The sequence below is a fragment of the Cricetulus griseus genome, assembly GCF_003668045.3.
Source record: "Cricetulus griseus strain 17A/GY chromosome 1 unlocalized genomic scaffold, alternate assembly CriGri-PICRH-1.0 chr1_1, whole genome shotgun sequence".
In the NCBI taxonomy this organism is placed as follows: Eukaryota; Metazoa; Chordata; class Mammalia; order Rodentia; family Cricetidae; genus Cricetulus; species Cricetulus griseus.
In genome coordinates, this window is record NW_023276807.1 from 76,204,653 (window position 1) to 76,227,174 (window position 22,522).

Genomic DNA, 22,522 nt, shown 5'->3' on the forward strand with positions numbered 1-22,522 from the left:
CTGTGTGTCTCATCCCTGTGTGTCTCCATCCCTGTGTACATCCATTCCTGTGTGTCTACATCCTGTGTGTCTACATCCCTAAGTGTTTCCATCCTTTGTATCTCTTAGGATTGAATTGGGTCACTTTGTTAATTTCAAAAGGGATCCAAAGAGGTGTAGCTGTCACATCTATTAAAAAGCACAGAGGAAGGAGGCTTAGTAAACTCAGGCAAGTTTGAGTTACACTAAGATCCAAATTTGTGGTCTTCACTGTCTTTACATGTCATTCATTTCTCAATCTACAATGTTACCAAATTGGCTGAAAGGGCAGATTTCTTTCTCCTACGAGGATGAGGTTGGTGGTTGATCCTCCTGTGGTTTCACTTCAACCATCCCCATCCTTCTGACAAGAAACTGGTAAGGAATTTGTGTTAAAAGGAGCCAGACCACACCAGCTGAGAGGAGAGGTGGGAAATAAGATATCCCCTTCCCCATACTAGTTTTCTTATCAATAGTTCAAACATAAATTTGGGTTACTATTATTCATTATTATTTTGAACATCCATGAGAGATTTAACATCTCAGCATGTTCTTCTCTCATTGATATATCAAAATCAAATCAATGACAGCAATCATAGAATGGGATGTATAATATAATACACTTCAATTTTATTATAAACCTGTGTTTCTATTTTAATGGCATTAGACAAAAATAAGATTTCCTTCTCAAAATACTGAAACATGTGTTTCTTTCATAGAAGGACATATCCTGTGGTAGAACATTTTACACACACTTACACACACACACACACACACACACACACACTGGCCCTTGCCTTGAAGTCTTCTAGAGTATGAGGCAGAGGGAAGACCCTGGAATCTGGCAGGCACAGCTCATCCCTATCTGCTCTTGCTGCCCTGACATTCTTGGGCTCTGCTCACAGGAACCATAATCTACACATGTGGAGAATGAATGCCAATGTAAACTATCAGAGCAGCCTATGTCAGACTCAAATGTTCTGCAACAAGGAACTCAAACCCACAATCAAGTCACCAAAACCATTTTTCAAAGGAAAAAAGAACCCTTTCTGCACATTGTCTAACCACGGAACAGTAGGATGGAAACACAGCCGTATGTGCACTGGTTACAATGACTCCCTGTGGGGAATAGGCAGGGGACAGAGTGTTCATCCTGAAAGGATGGGTTTCCACTCTAAGTCTAGGCACATGCTATGTCCCCATTGAGACCCCGAACTACAGCTTACATCACATAGTTCTGACAGCTACTGACTTCTGCTGTTTTGTGTTCTGGACAGAAGTTTTGCCCCAAGAATTCATTGTGAAGCAAAGCCTGTAACACAAACAAAAACAGGACAGACAAATATTTTTATAAGTTTCCAAAGAATAAACACAGCTATAACTTCTAATTCAATCTTGACTGTAATTTCAAATTTCAGTCTGTAGATCACACTGGCCTTGAACTCACAGAGATCTGCCTGCCTGTGTCTCTCAAGTGCTGGGATTAAAGGCTAGAGCCACCACCGCCAGGTTCAAAAATATTTTAAACAAACAAAACCCCACCAAGTTCAGTGTGCCCAGCAAAGCAGTGCCCCTCCCCCACGCAGGAGGTTTAGGATTGAAATGAAGGAGATTCCCAAATACTAAGAGGTGGACTCTTAACTAGATTACCTCAGGCACATCCTTCTCTGCCCAGTCTATAACATGGAAACACTGTAATTGAAACAATGCTATTGATTCATAGTAACAATATTTCTTGCTTCTTTTCGTCAAAACCAGTTGTGATTATGGGGATAAGAAAGTCTGTTAAGACACACTTTACTGCAGAGAAAGCTTGGCAAAGTCAGGATGGCTGTGGGTATGACTTGGTTTCTGTTTCTTTTAGGTTCCTGATGTAAACTATGTATCACAGTCCCTGAACCTTTCATTATTTCCTTATTGGGCAGGATCACAACTGTATGCTGATAGATATCATCTGTCTTTCCTCTTTACCCTGGGATTTTTCTTACTATTTATCTCCCCCTAGTAACACACCATTGGAGAAAACCCAAAAGGACACACTGGCCTTTGGGAAAACCAACAGGAAAGTTCTCATCTTTAGCTCCTGGAAGGAGAATCCTGGGCAGCAGCTGGTTAGAGATTACAGCTGGGGAAAGGACTTGGTTGGGAATCATTTCAGTTGCTACAGTTGAAGAAGCCAAGTACAGTGACAGACAGGATAACTTACTGTGAATCCATAATGAGGAATATTAACATACTGAATGAGTGAAAGCCCAGGTATTAAACTTCCTGAATATATTTCCAGACCTGAGAAAACCTGTGAAGAGAAAACCATGAAATAGAACCACTCTTTTGGCTAAGAATTCTAGACAAGATCATCCTCTTCAAGACCCCTTCATCCTTCTGACCATTTCTGCTCAGACCGCTCTTTAAAACATTCTTTCAGTTAACTATAAACAGAAACAGAACTCTTTACTCTGCAAAACCAAGGGTATTTTTGTTTTTTAAAGTAGTTCCTGCCACCCCTCTGCAGAAGCCAATCTTACAGAAATTACATTACCTTTAAAATTGCATGCAACGTATGAACATTCTTTAAACTTTAAATACACCCATCCTACATATTTAAAATCTCTTTAGTTTCCTTAGAATATCTACTTTATGTAGCTATATACTCAATGCTGCATAATTCCAGGGACGATTATATTCAGAGCAGAATAATCATTTGTTTCATATATTTTCAAGATGTGATTGGTTGAATCTTTAATAAGATGGCAGGCCAAATGTAGTGACAATTCTAATAAAACCATAACCATCTAGGAATACATGCTAGAAGAAAACTGTCCTGTTTTTATCAACTGGACACAAGCTAAATTTACTGTAGAGAACCAAAATTAAGAAATTTCTCTAAGGAGGTGCTCGGTCCTCCCTCAACTTCATGTGACTTGCTTTGTTCAAGCCCATGAAAGCCTGCCCCTTTCTGAATGAAGACAGAGAAGGAGTGGATGGGAAAAGGGTAGATAGGAGTCAGGGGAGGAATAGAAGAGGAGGGAGGGCAAATTGTGGTCAGTATGTAAAATAAAAAATGTTAATTAAGTAAAATTAAATTTTAAAAAAACTGTCCCTATAAGATTATATATAGGCAAGCCAGTGGGAATTTTCTTAACTAGTTATTGAGGTGACAAGGCCCAGACCAATAGTGTGTGTTACTATTCCTGGTCTGGCCATCCTAGCTTCTAGAAGGCAGCATACTGAGTGAGTCACTAAAACAAGCCAGTAAGTGGCACCCTCCATGGTCTCTGCATCAGCTCCTGCCTCCAGGTTCATGCCTGTTTGTGTTCCTATTCTGACCCCCTTCAATGATGAGCAGTAATATGAAAAGTGTAAGGCAGATAAACCCTTTTCTCCCCAACTTACTTTTTGGTCATGGTGTTTCATCACAGCACTAGAAACCCTAAGTAGGACAAATACTGAACATCACATATCCACTTCTACTTCCAAGTCTTGGTACTTATGAGTTTTGAATATCTCTTCATGACATTAGAAGTAATTTTGGATTCAATTAAAATACCACCTTCAGACAACTTCAAGCCTAGAACTGATAAACCACACAGAAAGTGCCAAGTCCCCATTTTTAAAAAGCTGCCAAACCACAGAACCACAACAGAGATGCCAGAAAGCACTGATGGGGATGGACAAGGGACAGCTCTGGAGTTCACAATAAACTTGTCCTATCTACTCTTGAGTATCCTAGAATATGCAAAACAGTGACTGTGTTTGCATGCGTCAGACTGCACCTGACCAAATGCTTATATAGGAAATACAACATTTGCTTTCATCAGGTCCCACATAGAAACTTTATGCAATAACCAGTTGTTTTAATTCCTTTCCTGTGGCTGTGATAAAACACCATGACAATCATAGAGAAGTCTGGAGCTTTTCCAAGTACAAATTACAAACATAATGGGAAAGAAATGAGGGAAACAATCTCATTCACAAAAATCTCAGAAAGGGGTAGGAGAATGGGGGATCTTGAAACAAATCTAACTAAATGAAATACTTATATAATAAAAACTTTAAGATGCTGAAAAGAAAACTGAAGATACTAGATGACACACAGACCTCCCATGCTTATAGATTGATAGGATAAATATGAAAATATCCATTGTGCCAAAAGCAATCAATAGATTCAATGCAACTCCCATCAAAATTACAATACAATTCACATAAATTTAAAAAAATACTAAATTTTACATGGAAATACAAAAGCCCTGATTAGCAGAACAATTCTAAACAACAAAACTGTTGGAGATACCATCAATCATTAGAGGTGTCACTACCATTGGTGAGAGGACCCATCCCCCTTTTGTGTAAGGAATAATTAGTCTCCTCTATTGATAAGAGGCTTTCAGCGGGCCTGTGCACACCTGGGAACAAGAGCAACAGACTCTAGCACACTTTACCACCCATGTGTCCTCCTCTCATGCAGAAAGTAACATGCCATTTGCTCTGGTAGGACAGGATCCCACTCAAAAGAAAAGGATACTTGAGCCTGGGGATGACCTGCCTCACAGGAGTAGCAAGCACTCCTTGGGCACACGCTGTAGAGTTATCACAGTTTTCAAGTATTCAATTATCCACATGAGTTTTCTAAGCACACTTATCAAAGTAAAAAAGTGAACTCTACCGACATTATGTATGTCCTTTAGGGAATTAAGTATTGTTAGATTCCTTTTGAGAATTAATTTTAAAGGCTGCTTGGATGATCCAAAGGGGACAACTTGGGACACATGTACTTGTCCATCCAAGAAAGCTTTATTTTTTTTGTTTCCTTGGGTCTTGTCTTGTTTTCTTACTCATCAAACTGATATCAGAGCAGTAGCCACAAAGCCTGGGAGGAATGGCTGCTCCTTCTCTCCTACAGACCATAATAAGCTTCAGCATAAGGCCCCATATCCCAAGTTCTGATGTGTCAAGCTTGTAAATGCTCAAGAAGGAACACAAGGAAATTTTTCCTCTCACTAAAACACAGTTCACACTCACCAGCATGAAGACAAAGTAGATTGTCACAAGTAGTGTTGATACAGCTGTTGCATTCTCCCCTGCTCCCATACACAGCGGCAGGGAACTGGTAGAATATGCCAACATCATGATAGTAAACAACATAGTGAAGAAACCCTTTGCATCTGTTATTATCCCTTAGAAAGAAAAAAAGTGAGGTCAGTTCCTCTTCCTAAGTCAGGGGAATTGTACATATTTCAGATAATACTTTAATAGCCAACAAGACCAGTAACAGCTTCATAGCCACCCAACTTCTCTGGGTCTGCCTCTGCCACCTGATCATGTGGATGCTGGAAACCAAATTTGGGGACTTTGGAGGAGCAGCATGTTCTCCTAACCAATGAGCCTTTCTCCGGCCCCATCATATGGTTTTATTTTTATACTTGCCACAAAATACCTTTCCTTATAGTACCTGTTCTCCTCTACACATACTTATGAGCCATTTATGGGATCCTGGCATGGAGACCTACAGGCAACACAACTGGCTAAATTTCTACTGCATTCTCTTACAGGAGAAATCAGCAGTAGAACATGTTCATGTCCACATTTCCTGTGTTCATATAATTGTATTAGTAATGAAACTGGAGTCAGGACTGTACTGGTAGATTTTTTTTGTCAATATAACACAAGCTAGGATCTTATAGGAAGAGCCAACCTCATTGAGAAAAAATGCCTGCATTAGATTGGCCCTGAGGCAAGCCTGTGCCAGCATTTTCCTGATGAATGATTCATGTGGGCAGTCTTAGACATCTGTGGATGATGCTATCCCTAGGCAGGAGGTTCTGGGTTCTATAAGAAAGCAGGCTGAGGAAGTCATTAGGATCAAGCCAGTAGGCTCCCAAAATATATATGGAAAGATATGTAATAATTGGCTTTGCTCCATTGGCACTGTCTCAAATGTATATTATTTATTCAGTCATTATACTACAGAATCTCTTAATTAAATCACAGTTCACAAACAGCATTGGAATATTTTGTGAATAAGTTTTGGAGTCTTTTCTCTCACTGAACACTTGTGTTAGATAGCCTTTGGTGGAGACATGTTTTTCTACTTATGCTTCTCTACTTTAGGCTTGCCACAGTTTTACAAACCAAAACATGCTCCCCCAAGAGTAAAGATGCATTCTCTTGCTTTGTCACTTACCTGCTATGAAGAATACGATAACAGTAAATGTAATACTTGGCAATAACCTCCTGGGTACCAGCTCAGCCAGCAATTTCCCAAGGAAATACGATGACACGCTGTAGTATCCACTGGTATGCTCATGTCTACAGAGACAAAGATCATGTTATACATCCTTAGATTAGTCCAGAAGGCACAGGTGAGATGCTGGCTACACTGACTTCTGCTACCACAGGGAGCCTAACAGGACAGTGTCCCTATGCTCCAGGCTGACTCCCATACAGGTCCCCATCTTAGGGACCAGCATCTCTAGACCAGCATCCCTTTTACATCCTCACTATGATTCTCCCCATCAGGGAACTCTCCCCTCTTTTGTTCACTCTGTCCACACAACAGCCTCTCCAGGGAAACAGTCTGATGAGCCCACTCTCCTCAGAGTCTGCTCCACTCTGAAGCTGGCACCCTGAGGAGCAGCTCTTTTATACCTCACCTCACACAGTCTCCTTCCAGTTCTTATGAAGAAGGTAACACTGTCACTCTGAGGTCACATTGCAGTGTCAGGACACTACATCCTTCTTTTTGGCTACTCTTATTTTAGGACAGATGTACGTAACAATAAGTCTTTACTCCAACCACCTGAGCCCTGCCAACATGTGGGTGCTTTCTGCCAGGCCACCAGGTTAAGGTCCCAAGTAAAACACAGAGACTTATATTAGGTACAAATGCTGCTTGGCCAATGACTAAGATTTCTCATCTACTAGCTCAGTCTTAATTGTCATAAATCTATATATTTTATAAGACTTATCTTATAGAGGATGCCTTCCGCTGGCACCCTCTCTTGCTGGTGGATCACATGGTGACTCCAGAGCAGAAACCAGGAGGAAGAGAGAACGGGCGACTTCCTTCTTGCCCTTGCTTATATATGAGTCTCCCTGCTATGTCACTTCCTGCCTGGATCACCACTTCTTTACTACATTTCCCAGAATCCTCCTCGACTCCTAGTCCCACCTAACTTGCTGCCTCATTGGCCAAACAGTACTTTATTCATCATCCAATAAGACAACACATACACAGAAGCATGTCCCCCATCAGATGTATTCCTTTAACAGACTCTTTTACAACCACGAATCTATACCAGATACCAAACCTAATCCTTTTCCTTCCTGGCTCTTCTGAATCCCAACCTCTTCACTTCTGAATGAATTCATTGTAACTGTGAATTTTTTTTCTGAGAATAAGCCCCTAGAGCAGGCTGACCTCAAAATCCATATGTATCCAAGAATGCCCAAACCTCCTACCTGCCTCTACTTCTGGCATTACAGGACTACCTGCCAGGCTCATGGTTTGGTGGTACTGTGACTCTAACACAGGGTTTCATGCACACAAAGCAACCACTCTACCAACTGATGGAGGCCCTTAGCTCCTTTTTGATGTCTCCTTTCCTTGGCATGTACTTGGGGCAAATCTTGGCCATCTTTGTGAGCAGTGAAATGGTTTTTCCATGTTTGAGAAACACAGGAGGTAGCAGCTCTTTTTACACAGCCGCCTTCTGACTCTTTCTACCCCTCCATCACCAGGTGTTCACACTCTCATTATTACACAGCTGTACCTCTCCAGTTACAATGTGCTGCTGAACCCACTACACAGAAGCTCTAGGAAACCCCTGACTTCTCCTTTGGGGGGTCATGAATTTCCTGTGATTTTCAGTCCCCTCCTGCTATGTTGTCTGTAGCAGTGAGATCTGGTGACCACACCCAAATTTGAAACTTTCTCTGAGCAACAGACACCTCTGCTCCTGATTTCCCATTCAGTTTTCATTAATATCAGTAATCTCTTTATATACTTCCAAACACATCGTGTCACAGCAATGGTAAATACAAACTTTCATAATTTGTTTATTTTTCAACTAAATAAATAAGAAAAAAAGGAGCAAGGGGATACTGGCTTTTCATGAGATAACGTGCTAGGCTCAACTATGAACATAATCAACTGATCACCAGCCCGGAATGCCTGTGCCTGGGGCAGGGGCTACTCACAGAAATCGATCCGTGTCGATCACAAATAGCTCCCCAGCAGATATGCTTGTGATAACCTGGAAGACTGTGAGGGAGAACAGCAGGCCAGCTCTGTCAAGGGAGAATGGAGGCAAAAGCAACAGGAAATTCAACAATAGGATGGTTTCTTTGTAACACATGTTGTTTTGTAGATTGAATAACATTATACAGATCTATTCTTTTAAAAATATCAGTACTGGAGAGACGGCTCAGCAGTAAAGAGTTCTTGCTGCTCTTGCAAGGGACCCAGGTTTAGTTGGCAGCACCCACGTGGTGGGTACCAGCCATCTGTCACTCCAGTTCAAGGGAGCCTGTGGTAGCTAGTTTTATGCTGGCTTGACACAAGCTAGGATTATCTAGAAAGGAACCCCAATTAAGAAAGTGCCTCCATAAGATCCAGTTGTAAGGTATTTTCTTAGTTACTGATGGATGGGGATGTGGCCAGCCTACTGTGCCTGGTGTATCCCTGGAATTGGACATTTATCTCCCACCTGCCATTTCCCGAATAAACACTCAGAGGCTTAATATTAATACAAATGATTGGCCAATGGCTCAGTCTTATTATTAGCAACATATAAATGAAACCGTTTCTATTCATCTAAGTATTGCCACATGGCCATGTCATTACCAGTCTGTTGGCATGTTGTTCCTTGGGTGGCTGGATTGCATCACTCAGACTCCACCGTTTTTCTCTCATGTCTTTGTTTGGATTTCCCACCTGGCTCTATCCTGCCTTGCCATAGGCCAAAGCAGCTTTATTTATCAACAAATGAGAGAAATGCATATTCACAGCATACAGAAAGGCATCCACAGCACATACCTGAGCTGGTGGTCCTGAGTTCTATAAGAAAGCAGGCTAAGCAAGCTCTATAGAGTAAGCCATTAAGCAGCAATCCTCCATGGCCTATGCAGATTCCTGACTAGTTTGAGTTTCTGTCTTGACTTTCTTCAATGATGGACTACAATGTGGAAGTGTAAGCTGAATAAACCCTTTCTTCCACAAGTTGACTTTTGGTCATGTATTTAATCAGACCAATAGTAACCTTAACTAAGACAGGATCCAATGTCTCCTTCTGATAGCCACATAGACATACATGTAGGGAAACACTCATACACATAAAAATAAAATAAGTATTTAAAAAATAAAGAAGGAAAATGTGGAACTCTTCTGGCTAAAAGGCCAGGTGTTATGAGTTCCATGATTATTTCTTCTTTGTCTCCACGGTGGTATCTATTAATTCAAGTGTGTCCTTTAATGTATAACAGTTTGATAACAACACTTAATATAATGATCCTAGAGTATGCAGTTTAGAAGTTAATTGGATTTAGAAGAAATCATGAGGGTGGAGCCCCATGATGATATCTGTGTGCTCACCATTGGATGAAACAGAAACGTAGTATCTACCAGAGGAGGGCTGAGAGGAGGAGGCCAGACAGAAAGACCTGGGAGAGACTCCTCACATCAGACTCTCACACTTCAGTGTGGAGACACATTTACTTTTAAATCTTCTGACCTGTGGTATTTAGTCATGGAAGCTCAACCGATCACTTCAGTTTAACTAACAAAGTTGGTAAGCATCATTCCTAATGTATAAAGAGCGAAAGATAAAGACAAATAAAACTCCCAGACATTTTCATATTTCATTCATTGGCCACTTTGATTTTACAGAAGGGTAAGAATGAAACAGTGGGAGAATCCCCACTCGACGGCTTACTGCAGACATGGATTGTGGAAACATCTTTCAAGCCTTGACTAGCCCTAAAATAGGCCAACAACTTCCTACATGGTTTCCAAAGAGCTCAAAAATGAATTCAGTCATGCTTACTTATCGTCCCATTTCAACAGGAAGTAACTTGGAAAATGCTACGCCCCCTTTCCCCATTGTTGTCACTTAGGATAGTGTATATACCTAGTTAGGAATAGCTTCCTATTGTTTATGACTTTAGGGTTTAGTTAAAATAGATAGTTATCTTCTTAAGTTTTAATCCTCTTTTAGACTAAAAGGGGAATTGTAGGGGAAGCTGTAGCCAAGCCTTCTTAGGGGCTGGCTACAAGAGTACCTGAGGGCTTGTGAGGGCGTGGTCAGAGTGAGTAGGGGGACTGCGTTTTCGGTTTCGGTTTCTCTTTGCGTCTTGCTGTACAGACTACAACCGGCTGGCTGGTCCGCTCTGTAAGTAAGGCTTTTCCCTATTAAATACCCTTATATTTCTACCTGACTCCGTATTGGTAGTTTACTACTATATGGGTCCATGTGATAGGGGATGGTAAGCAGGAGGAGGGGAACAAAATGCCCTGTGCATTTATCTGTTTCCTGGACACACATATAAGGTTTCTCTAAGACAGATGGCATGACTCGGGCCTAATAGCCTGCAACATAACACCTTTTCAACTGACAGTCAGGGGTCAGTGACTATCCTTATCTTGATACACAGTGGTGGTTAGACATCAGATCAGAGTACGGGGGACCTTATTGGAGAGTAGTTTCCTCCTACATCAAAGAAAACTTCCATTTTGTACTCTACCACAGGCCAGATTATAGAGAAAGGATGGAAAAGGAAAAGACAACCTAAGAATGGGTAATACTCTGAGAAGATGAGGAAGCCTGACCTCTATGACTCCTGGACCTTGGAAGACAGAGGATGAGGGCAGCCTGGGCTACATGACAAGTTCTGGGCCTGTCAGGTCACAACTGTGGCTCTGCTTCAAAGATCCAAACATAGAGCAGAGGACATAGGTACCCCATCACCCATGGGCACTCCATATCCAACTACAGAGCAGAGGACCTGGGTTTCTCCTCCTCTCCTAAAGAGCCTGTCTGGCTTTCAAGGATCATCTGTTTAACTTTACTAAATGCACAACTTTCTCTCTCTCCACTCTTCCATTCCCACACACCCATTCCCTGCTGCTTAGGGAATTCTCCATCTCTGTCTCCAAAAATTGTCCTCAAGTTCCATCTGTGCTTACTTTCATGTTTTTATCAGCAAAACCAGGAATCTTATGGCTCTGGCTACACGTAATCATTTATACCACATCTACTTTCTGATCTGAATTTTTAAATATTAAAATTGTAAATTGACAACCTATAGCTACACATTTAACATACAACACTGATATGATTCATGAACAATTTTGTGCAGTAATTATATCAAACTAAATTAGGTGACATCCATCACTAGAAATATACATCATTTTTATGGTAACACATTAGAAATATATTCCCAGAAATTTTAATTTCTGGATTGAATGTGCTGTACAATCAATCTCAAAGGAAAAAAATCTTACTTCTCATGTTTAACAGATTTTATACCCTTAGGCCTTATGTGTCTCCTCACTCCCCACTGCCCTGGCAATCACAAGTGTACACTATGCTGCCTGGAGGTCAATTGCTTATAATCCAGATGTAAGTGAAAAATGTTTCTCTTTCTGGGTTTAGATTATTTTATTCTACATGATGTTCCTCAAATCTTCAGTTCTATCCATATTGTTACAAATTCCCATTTTAAAGATAAGCAGTATTCCAAGCCACATTTTTTGTACTAGTTACCTGTTGGTGGACACTTAAATTCTTTAACTTGGCTACTGTACCTACTGCTCCAATGAACATCAGACTTCACATGCATTTGGGTAAGTGATTTTTTTTTCAATACAAGTCTTTATTGTCCCAAAAGACACCACAAATAGTACTTAATTCAGGATCTTGTTTCTGGAACTGGTTAACTTAGGTCTTACTCATCAGCCTGCTGCACTGTTCCCTTTTCAGACACATAGATACCATCCAAAAACTTCCTGATATCTTTGTTTTTAACTGTTGTGGCTTGCTGAATCAGAGCCGCTGAATTTGAAACAAGTTCAATATCATTTCCTTCAAGGATTAATTCATCCTTTTGGGCTTGAGAAACAGAACAAGCAACACCTGTTCTCATCCGAACCCTGCGGATGTATTTTTCACCCAAGAAATTTCGGATTTCAACCAAAGACCCGTTCTCCTGAATAACAACGTTGATGGGGAAGTGAGCATACACAGACCTCATCTTGTAGCGGAAGCCCAGTGTGACTCCCTTGATCATGTTCTGAACATGACTGCAGATGGTCCAGACAGTGGCCAGTTCTTTTCTGTTACCCCACCATTTGTCTACCCGGAGCCTCTTCTTCTTCTTCCCGAGGAGACTCAGCTCTACATTGATGTGATTGAAGTCCCTTCGGAGGATTCCTCTAGGGCCCTTCACAATGACTGTGCGCCCCTTCAGAGTGATGTCCACATTTTCTGGAATGTCGACGGTCTGATTGCTGAGAATGGTCTTCATTCTCGCAGTAGATGGGGCAAAGAGAGAACGTCCTTCTGGGTAAATGATTTTTAATAGGCATGTAAGTATGCACAGGACAAATGTCTGTGTCCAGTTATTTTTTTAATGCCTTTCCCTAAAATTTTGGCTACCACCTCAACACTAAAATGCTACTAAGCCAGCAGAGCTCATATGCAACAAAATTCAAACCTAGTTCCTAGTTATACAGTTGTACAAAGTACAAGGGCAATGCTGGATCCAAACATGAGAAGCATCTCTGGTGTCCCAAACATTACTGATGAAGGAGATATTGATATTAAACCTGAAAATGATTTACAGCTTTATTCCACAGATGATGTTGCAGAAGTGTTTCCAACTGTCCTACTTAGGTCTCTTTTGCTGTGAAGAATACCCTGACCAAGAGTAATCTGAGGAGAATGGAAAAGCTTACATGTTTCAAGTCACAGTCTAACCCTGAGGAAAGTCAGGCAGAACCTTGGAGGAAGAGAGGGAACCTGGGCCACAGAGCAGTGCTCCTTACTGGATTACCCCTCATGACTTGTTCAGCCTGATTCTTACACAACTCAGAACAACATGCCTAGGGGTAGCTGTGCTCCAAAGGGGCTGACCCGTTCCACATCCATCATTAATCAAGAAAATGTCCCACATGTCTTACCTACAAGCCAATCTAATAGGCTCATGTTTTTAGTCGAGGTTCTTCCTCCAATATGACTCTTGCTGGTGCCATGTTGGCAAAACTAACCAGCACACTAACCAAAAGAATCAGGGCAACTGAAATAACCCCCACACAAAGGACATTGTCCTACCGTCCAACTTCTTGTCAAATACCAGTACCAGAGGAAGTGAAAAACACAAATTAAGAGCATTTCACAATTTCTAAGAAGAATATGAAGAAACAGTTAATAAAGTTCTTCTTTGTGTCAGCATTTTCCAAGAACATTTCCACATATGGTTTTTCAGAGTTTATATGTGAATGCTTCCTGTGATGGGGTCTACACCGTCTATCCTGCGATAGTATCTACACCATCTATATTCTTGTCTATGCTGTGCTTGGTTAGGATTTGCTGTCTATACAGGGTGCAAACTAAGTGTTAGAAGATCTGGAAAGCTTTCAGATCTTGGTCTTCAGGGAAGGTGAAACAACGACAGACTGGAAATAGCTGCAACAATCACTTCACTGCAGACTAACTTCTGATCCACTCAGAAGGAAACTCACAGAAGAAGAGATTTTTATGTTTTCTCTTTTCCCCAAAATTAATTGCTGTTTTCCACATGTCAAAACAGATTTGTTGGGCTGTGGAGCTGGCTCATTCACCAACATGTCTACCATGCAGCCATCAGAGCCTGAGTTCAGATGCCTGGAGTCCATGTAGAAGTACCCAGGCACAGAACTTCACATCTGTAACTCCAGTGAAGGGTAAAGAGGTGGATGCTTGTAGCTCATCACTCAGCCAGCCTAGCCAAGTCAATGAGCTTCATATTCAGTGAGGGAACTGTCTTGAAAAAGAAAGTGGAGGGTCAAGGAAAACTTGCCATCAATCTCTGACCTCCACATGCAGATACATGTATGTTCACCAACAGGAACATGTTTACACACCCACATAAACAGAAGTACGTCTCACACAAACCTGGACCTACACTCTCTCACTCAGTCTCTCTCTCTCTCTCTCTCTCTCTCTCTCTCTCTCTCTCTCTCTCTCTCTCTCTGAATGTTCCTGAAGTTCTTAATCATTTTTCCTTGGTAGTCAAGCCTCTCTGCCTATTGGGAGGTACCCTGGCTGTGGTTCTCAAGCAGGAGCCCAGTTGAGAAAACAGTGGTGTGCTACACATGAAATACAGTGAAAATTCTGAAAATTGTGATTCTTGTGTTAAACTATGTTTGGACTATGTAGTCATTTAAAAGATTTAACATGGGAGCATATCTTTAAAGTTACATTATAGCTCAAATTAGACAAGGACCACAAAAGTGACATCTATTTAACAAGTCAGGAAAATTTGAGTCCCATCCTATTAGCCCAAACTCACACACATTCAAACAATCCAAATAAATTCAAGAAAATTGACACCTGAGCAATAAAAGGAGAATAAATAGGTAAACTAACAACCTTTCTGCACCACAGCATTATAAACAGAGTAAAAAGGGAACACACAGAAGGGAAGAAACATCTGTGGATCATGTGTTTGAGGGGGATTCACATCTCATAAACAAAATAACTATAACTCAACAGCAGGGAAAATTAAGAGCCAGTGAGACGGTTCAGCAGCTAAGATGATGGCCACCAAGCTTGATGACCTTGAGTACAACCCCTGAAACCCCTGCGGTGGAGGGGTCAGCTCTTGTTTATTGTCCTCTGGCCTCCTCACGCATGCTGTAGCACACACGTGCCCACACATACACACACTAACAAAATAAATAATTTTTGAGTGAAAGGAAAACATTCCTATTTAAAACAGGAAAATGGGTCCTCAGTCACTTAATAAAACATTGAGTGGATCACAAACTATTTTTCTTAGACATCTTAGTCCAAACAAGAAAGAACATAGGTTGAGTGAAGCTGTGGACATACTGGAGCCCCTATGTTCTGCTCCTGAGGATACAAACATTACAGTGGATTTGGAGACAGAGCAGAAGTTCCTCAAGTTAACACATGGCCTATGATTTGTCAGCTCTAGCTTTCTACCTTCAAGAGTAAAGTCCAGGGCTCAAACACATGTGCTTGCACACTCAACAGCATGGTTCACAGCAGCCAAAGGTGACAGCAAACCACATGTCCAGTCACAGTGAATGGGAAGCAACACAGCAAATACACACAATGGACTATTTATTATTCTGCCTTACAGAGCCCAAGAAATCCCCACACATGCCACACTTTGATGTGCCCTGAGGACATTACACCAGTGGAAATAAGCCAGCCAAAACAAACTAGAACAAGACCAAAACAGAACCAAAAACCATACTTGTGTGACTCCAATTCAGGGCTCTTACATTAGTCATAGCCAATGACAGAAAGTAGAATGGTTGATGCCTGGAATCAGGAGTGGGTGGTATGGGGATTCTTCTTTCAGATCTATGGGATTCTATTCGGGAAGATAAAGGATGCCCTATGTTTAGAGTGTGGTGATGGTCACATAATATGAAGCTGCTCCATACACTAAAATTGTAAAATGAGAAATGTGTGGTGTGTATAGATCCATACTATCTACACACAAACCTACATGAAAAAGTGAGTACTTCCACTCAGCTTTCAATGTACCAAAACATTTTATCACATGATAAAGTGTTTCTTCTGTTATTGTCATGAATTCCGATTCTTAATGGATTTATATAAGCTTGGATCTAAATGAGGATCCAACTTTGCTTACCTGTTCTGAACTTCAGTACAAGTATTTCTTAGGGTACATAAAATGGTCCCCAAAACCACTGCCAGCACGATTGTGAAAAATGCCTTTCAAAAAGAAAACAGGGAAAAGGAAACATTTCCATTAGGAGTAGAAAGCATTCTACACACTGTTCATTATTTTAAGATATATGGTTTCACCCTTGGGCATATGCCCAAAGGAAGCACATTCATACCACAAAGGTACTTGCTCAGCTATGTTCTTAGCAGCATGGTTTGTAATAGCCATAATCTGGAAACAACCTAGATGCCTATCAACCAAAGAGTGGACAAAGAAAATGTGTTACATTTACACAATCGAGTATTACTCAGAAGAAAAAACAAAAAACAATGACATCTTGAAATTTGCAGGCAAATGGATTGGTTTAGAAAAAAGAAAACATTCTGAGTGAGGTAACCGAGATGCAGAAAGACAAACACAGTGTGTTCTCCTTCATAAGTAGATATTAGAGGTAAAGCAAAGGGTAACCAGGCTACAATCCACAACCCCAAAGAAGCTAGGTAAGAAGGAGGGCCCTAAGGGGGACACACAAGGAGGGTCCCAGTGAAAGACCCCGCCCCTTAGCTCTCTCTTTCTCAAGTTTGCCTCCTCCTCCGGTCGGCGGCTGGTGGGGCGCTGGCGGCGGATGCCTCGGCTCCTGCGCTTCCCCGATCCCCAACCCCGCCGGCCTCCACTTCCCCCGCTGCCGCACGCCCGGCCACCGGCTCCCTCCCAAGCCTTCACCCCGGCGGGGCCCGCGCCCCTGGGCCGCCCGCCTGGCAGCGCGCCCCAGAGCTGGGGTCGAGCGAGGAGACCGAGAGGCGGCCAGAGGCAGGCCAGCCCGGTGCCCCCGCCCCCGCGCCCCCGCCCGATGGGGAACACTCCGTCCCAAGGTCAGCCATCTGGACGCGGAGGAAGACGAGATAGAACCAAGGCCGTTTCGCCTGATTACCAGACCTTGGGAGAATGCTGATTTGAAATAACTCTGTACCTCATTAAATTGTCCAATAGAATCCCTGTAACTATGCTTTTCGCTTCTGTACTGCGCTTTTGCTATATAAGGACCTCTCTTCCTTGGCTCGGCGCGCTTAGCCACACAGAAGCTAAGTCGCCCCGGTACCCGCGTATCCAATAAAACCTCTTGCGGTTTTGCATCCAAGTCCGTGGTCTCCCTGATTCCTGGGTGCGGGTCTCCTTCTACAAAAGTACCTCTTCTGAGGTCTTTCACCAGGAAGGGGAAATAGTTAGGATCTCCTGGGTAAGCTGGGAGGGAGGTAAAAAGGAGGAGATGGGGGATGGGAATATGAAGGATGCAGATGGCCAAGTTGGGGGAGGGACTGACACACTACAATTTCATCTATTTATCCACTTACCATCCATCCACCCTCAGGAAAAGTTGCATCAGAAAAAGCCTTTTCCTCCTTTACTTTCTCCCTGGACTTGAACTTGAAAAATGCACAGGGTGAATTAAAGTAGACAGGTGTGAGGAACTCCCAGGAGGGCTGAAGTATCATTTGTACTCCCTGAATTAAATTTCCTACGGGATTAGGCATTATAGTTCCTCTAAATAAAATCTATCACTAAAAACATTTTCTGAAAGTAAAATGTAAATTGGGTTTTACCTGCTTTATTGAATATTTCCCTTTTGTTCTTGGATTTTTAAAGACTGGGTTTCTCTGTGTAGCTTTGTAGACCCCAGGCTGGCCTTGAACTCATAGAGATCAGCCTGCCTCTGACTTCTGAGTGCTGGTACTAAAGGCAAGCGACACCACTGCCCAGCTTTGCATATTTCTACATGCTATATAGAGAGGAGAGGACAAATACATGGAAGGGAGTAGAAGACAAGTGTGACCCTGAAGTAGACTCACTCAGAATCAAATTGCTCCCACTTGAGTTTTCCACAATACAATCAATTTTTTTTTTCTTTTTCGAGACAGGGTTTCTTGGTGTAGCTTTGGAGCCTTTCCTGGCACTCGCTCTGGAGATGGGGCTGGCCTTGAACTCACAGAGATACGGCTGTCTCTGCCGCACAATACAACTAAAATAACTCATTAAATTACCTGAATCGCAGTGTCCCATGAAAAACCCTGGACGTTATTGAATGACCGACAGATAATCCACCAGAGCTGATGCCAGAAAGGGGTGACACAGGTGACATCCTCCAAGGCTGGGCTCCTCTCTGCATTCTGTTTCTCCAAGAGTGAAACCAGTTGAGTTCTCATTTCACTGTATAAGGAGGACTGGGTATACATATTGCTTAAATTTTCTGTGACTTGGTGCTGTCTCCCAGAAAGTTCTTTGTATTTGTCATCTTTAGGATAAAAGTGCATAAAGACAAGAAACAGACAATAATTTAACTGATTTTTCTGACATACTTTTCATAAATTATGTACCAGTTTTTCTCTAAGACAGTCTCATGTACTGGCCTCGAAGATGCTAGGAAGCCAAGGGTGGCCTTAAACTTCTTCAGGTCCTCCAGTTTCTGTCTCAAGCACTCTGATTACAGGCATGCACCTTCACACCCAGTTATATGGTGCTAGGAACCAAACTCAAGTCTTTGTGCAATCTACACAAGCATTCTACCAGCCAAGCTATATCTTCAACCTACCACAATCTGAGCATAATAAAACTAGTCCTGTGTAATTCCCTTACAGATTGGAAAAGTGTCCCTAACTGACCTGACTACTGTCATTATCCCATGGGCACAGCTGACTGAGTGGCCTTTTCCCATCCCTGATTCTTAACAAAGTCCTTCTTCCCTGATGGATATACACGTCTTAACCTACAAGTCTGGTCCCTGCTCTCTGCTTCAAATGAATGTACATACAAATGTATAAATCTCCAAATATCTGGTTTTTAATATGTTATAGACAAAGCCAGACATGGTGACATAGCCCTGTGTATTAGTTAGGGTTTCTATTGCTGTCATGGACCACCATGAACAAAAGCAAGTTGGGGTGGTCCAGGGTATCTCACTTCTTCTTCCTCATGATGGTGCATCACTGAAGAAGTCAGGACAGGAACTCACACAGGACAGGAACCTAGAGGCAGGAGCTGATGCAGAGCCATTGAGGGTGCTGTTTATATGACTAGCTCCCTGTGGTCTGCTCTTCCGGTATTCTTATGGAAGCCAGAACCACCAGCCCAGAGACAGCCCTACACACAATGGACTGGGCCCTTCCCCATCTCTCACTAATTAAGCAAATGCCCTGCAGGCTTGCCTACAGCCCAATCTCAGACTTCAACTTGTATCAAATTGACATAAAATTAGCCAATTTACCCTGTAATACCTGTACTTGGGATGTGAGTGAGAAGGGGCACGCATTCAGGGCAAGTCTGTCTACAATAAGCAAACTATCTAAAACAATATGAAGAATAATAGGACAAACAATGAGCACATGTACTTTTATGAGGTAAATAAAAAACAGGAAGCACAAACAGAGAGAAAAATCTGCATTAACATAAAAAGCTTTATTCTAAGGAACCACAGTTGTGTTTTAATGAAATCAGTTAGGCAAAAATCTGACTCTAGAAGACTCACATACCTTCATGGCCATCTTCCTCTGTGTCTAATATAGCAGAGAAACCTCCATTAATGATGTCCAGGAAGAAGTCTGCAGGGTTGTTGTGGGAATCGTAGTTGTAACCTACAAAGAAGGTAGGCTATGAACACAAACCTGAGGACCCTCTTTCAGAGAGTGGGAAAGGAGAGGGGAGACAGAATCTAAGAACTTCTTCCTCTTCTTCTCCTCTCCCACTAATTTATCCTTTCCTATTATATAACACTCATACTATTTAAAAAATATGTGCTTCCCAGTCTAATGTATATAGACATATTATATGTCTATATTCATTTATGAATTTATACGTGTGATATTCATACGTATGTGAACTCTTCTTATGAAAAAATCATTTGAATGTGGCCTCCATTTTTATAGGACTCCAAAGTCTCACAAATATTTGTATAATTTTAAATGACAAAGATTAATCAAAAACAAATAAGAGTGATAGATGGCAAATATTTAAATCTATATTTAGCATCAAGAAAATCATCCATAAATGTATTCATATTTCACTAAGATGTAACTGGCAGCATGAACCACTAAGAAATATGTCATCATTGAATCTGACTCTGAACAAACCAGGCAGATGACAATCATGAGTCACAACAGTCAGTTTTGAGCCTCTCTAGGAGCCCACATTGCCTAAGCCTGAAACGCAAAGTTACTAAGTTAAGTGCTATCTCCAGCCCCTCCAAGTCAGATCACAAGTGGGGAAAACTGAAAACCACCATCTGCTACTTGAGCAAGAACATGAGGACACTGGGCCTTCCCAAAGCTGTCCCAATGACTGATAACTGGGCCTGAGGCTGGCATGTTAATCAAGAAGGTCACATGACCGGGAAGCAGAACAAGTGGTTCAGTAAAAATACTGTGACACAGGTGTGATACAGGACAGGAGAAAGAAGAGAGACCTGAACAACAAGCCTGTGCCTCACAACTAACAGAATCCTGTCACCACGTCAACCAAAGGTCTTTAATGTGGAGAAACCCACACACAGCATGTCTGCATGAGGGTCAATCCGAAGTCCTGAGAACCCCTGTTCTTCTCCCAGATCCTATGAATGAAGGAGCTCTCACAGCAAAAGCCAGCCATACCTGCAGATGTGAAGTACTCCAAGGCCTCTTGTGCAGGGCCGTGAAACATGACTTTTCCTGAGGCCACTAAGGTGAGGCTATCAAAAAATCTGAAGATGGAGTACGGGGGCTGATTAATGGAGAAGATGATTGTCCGTCCCCTCATAGACATCCTAAGTTTAAAGAGGGAAAAACCTAAGTCACTGCACAGAGGAACCTTGACATTCTCTACAAAATGTTTTATTCTGGAAGCTATACTCTTTGTTCCCATTTCAGCTTGAATTTTCCTTAAAACACCTCATCACATTTGTATTATCACCTGATAGGTAGCCAAGCTAAAGCTTTTATTTAAATATTAGGACTTATACTGTGTGGGATGTTAGTAGTCCAGGGTCCACTCAAGTGTTACTGACAATGAAAATCCCTGGCCGTGTTCTAGACACTGAGTTGGAATATCTGGGAGTCAGTGCAAAGAGTCCAAATCATGAACAGGCAGCCCAGGTGATGGACAGGTTCACTCATCAATGACAGAGCAAATATTACAACTATGACTGTATGCACAATTCCCTCTAATCATTTACTTTCTGTCTCTTTGGGAACTGGTTTTCACTGTTCTGATAATCTGATTCGAATTCCTAACCTTGCTCTCCCTGCTAAACATTTCAGCAATAACCTCATTTCAATCTTCACAATATCGGCTTAAGGCAATTCTATTATAATTTCACCCTTTTTGGTGATAAGGCTTAGAACTGTGACCAAGGTGTCACAGTTAGGGAGGGGCAAGCCTGGGATTTGATCATTTGTTTAATTCCATGACTGGAAAAAATAAGCTGAACTACCATTTCAGGAAGTTAGGAGAACCAATAACCCAAAACAGTGTTTAAAGCTGCTTTGAAAATATGTTCATAAAATCCGGGTATGATGCATGTCTGTCATGGACTGACCAGCTCAGCTACCACCCAGGCACACATCCAGGGTTCTGAGTTGTCCCATCCCAACATCTACCCCATCTGTGACCTGCTGGAGCTCATGGAGGGACCAACCCTGCAGAGACAAAGGTCCAGGATCTCCATGACTCAGGGTAGCAGCCTGAGGAGTTTCAGTGCGGGTCCAGCATTGGTGGTGTACCAGAAGCCAGAGGCCTTGAACCTCACCAACAACTCATTAATTATGCAATGAGTCAATACTTAAAGCTGTTTAGATGGGAGGGTCCACTCTACGTCATGCTGCAGCTCCCAGTGCCACTACTACAAAAGAAGAGGTGATGGAGGATGGGAAAGACAGGTGAGTGAAGTGTTTGTTTTTCCTTTGCTCTGTTTGCCGGACATTCTGCAGGACACAGAGAAAAATGACAGACAAACTGCCAACACAGACAAACAGTTTAAAACTTCCTACCTTACCGAGAAGGCTGCCAGACACAATATGGCCTACGGGCTGAGATGGATGCCCTAACATTACAGAAGAACCTCAGGTGACTGTCGAAGAAGCAAGATGTCTCTATCAATTCTAGAGTTTATATCTTTTCCTTCTGTGGGCTTTGATGGAGTTGAAGACAATTATGGCATAGGGAGAGATCTCTAGGTATCTGTGGTGCTGACCCTTTTGAGTGTGGCCACAGGTGTTTAAAGGGCATGTGGGATCAAGGACTCAAGAAAGGGGTGCTTGTCCTCTCACCAGGTTCCAGTCGGGTCTTAGAGTACTGCTGAGACTAACCTGGGTTATCAGTTTCTTATGTAAGTGATTTCCCCTTAATAAATTAACCATCAATATCCATATCCAGTGCACAGTTATTTTCCTCTACATTATGGTTATAGTTTTCCTTAGTTAGGATAAAAGGTAAGTTACATATAAGACTTTAGACTCACAAAGATAGGATAGATGATAGAATATTTTCTTTAAATCTTACTAAATGTTCATGAACTAAATATTGTAACTATAGTTCTTACTTGATAACTGTTATGTTATATATA

At 41.9% G+C, this 22,522-nt stretch overlaps 2 protein-coding genes across 2 annotated transcripts in view; both read right to left on the reverse strand.

Moving 5' to 3' along the window:
• Nucleotides 1–1,240: 1,240 nt before the first annotated feature.
• The window catches only part of LOC100774296 (ATP-binding cassette sub-family G member 3), a 42,192-nt gene continuing 20,910 nt past the window's right edge, over nt 1,241–22,522 (reverse strand). The window contains exons 7-15 of the mRNA XM_027387699.2: nt 20,574–20,725; nt 19,461–19,562; nt 17,976–18,226; nt 15,901–15,983; nt 8,215–8,304; nt 6,200–6,324; nt 5,038–5,192; nt 2,225–2,314; nt 1,241–1,330 (exon numbers count right to left, since the gene is read on the reverse strand). Of these exons, the coding sequence (XP_027243500.1) occupies nt 1,241–1,330; nt 2,225–2,314; nt 5,038–5,192; nt 6,200–6,324; nt 8,215–8,304; nt 15,901–15,983; nt 17,976–18,226; nt 19,461–19,562; nt 20,574–20,725 (1,138 nt within the window). The remainder of the gene's footprint in view (nt 1,331–2,224; nt 2,315–5,037; nt 5,193–6,199; nt 6,325–8,214; nt 8,305–15,900; nt 15,984–17,975; nt 18,227–19,460; nt 19,563–20,573; nt 20,726–22,522) is intronic.
• LOC107980146 (60S ribosomal protein L9-like) lies at nt 11,894–12,567 on the reverse strand. The gene has a single exon (XM_035452909.1). The coding sequence runs from the start codon at nt 12,535–12,537 to the stop codon at nt 11,959–11,961; it is 579 nt and encodes a 192-aa protein (XP_035308800.1). The 5' UTR covers nt 12,538–12,567; the 3' UTR covers nt 11,894–11,958.

Bases quoted from the DNA above. Each gene is read 5' to 3' on its own strand.
- LOC107980146 (XM_035452909.1), bottom strand. From the start codon at position 12,537: ATGAAGACCATTCTCAGCAATCAGACCGTCGACATTCCAGAAAATGTG.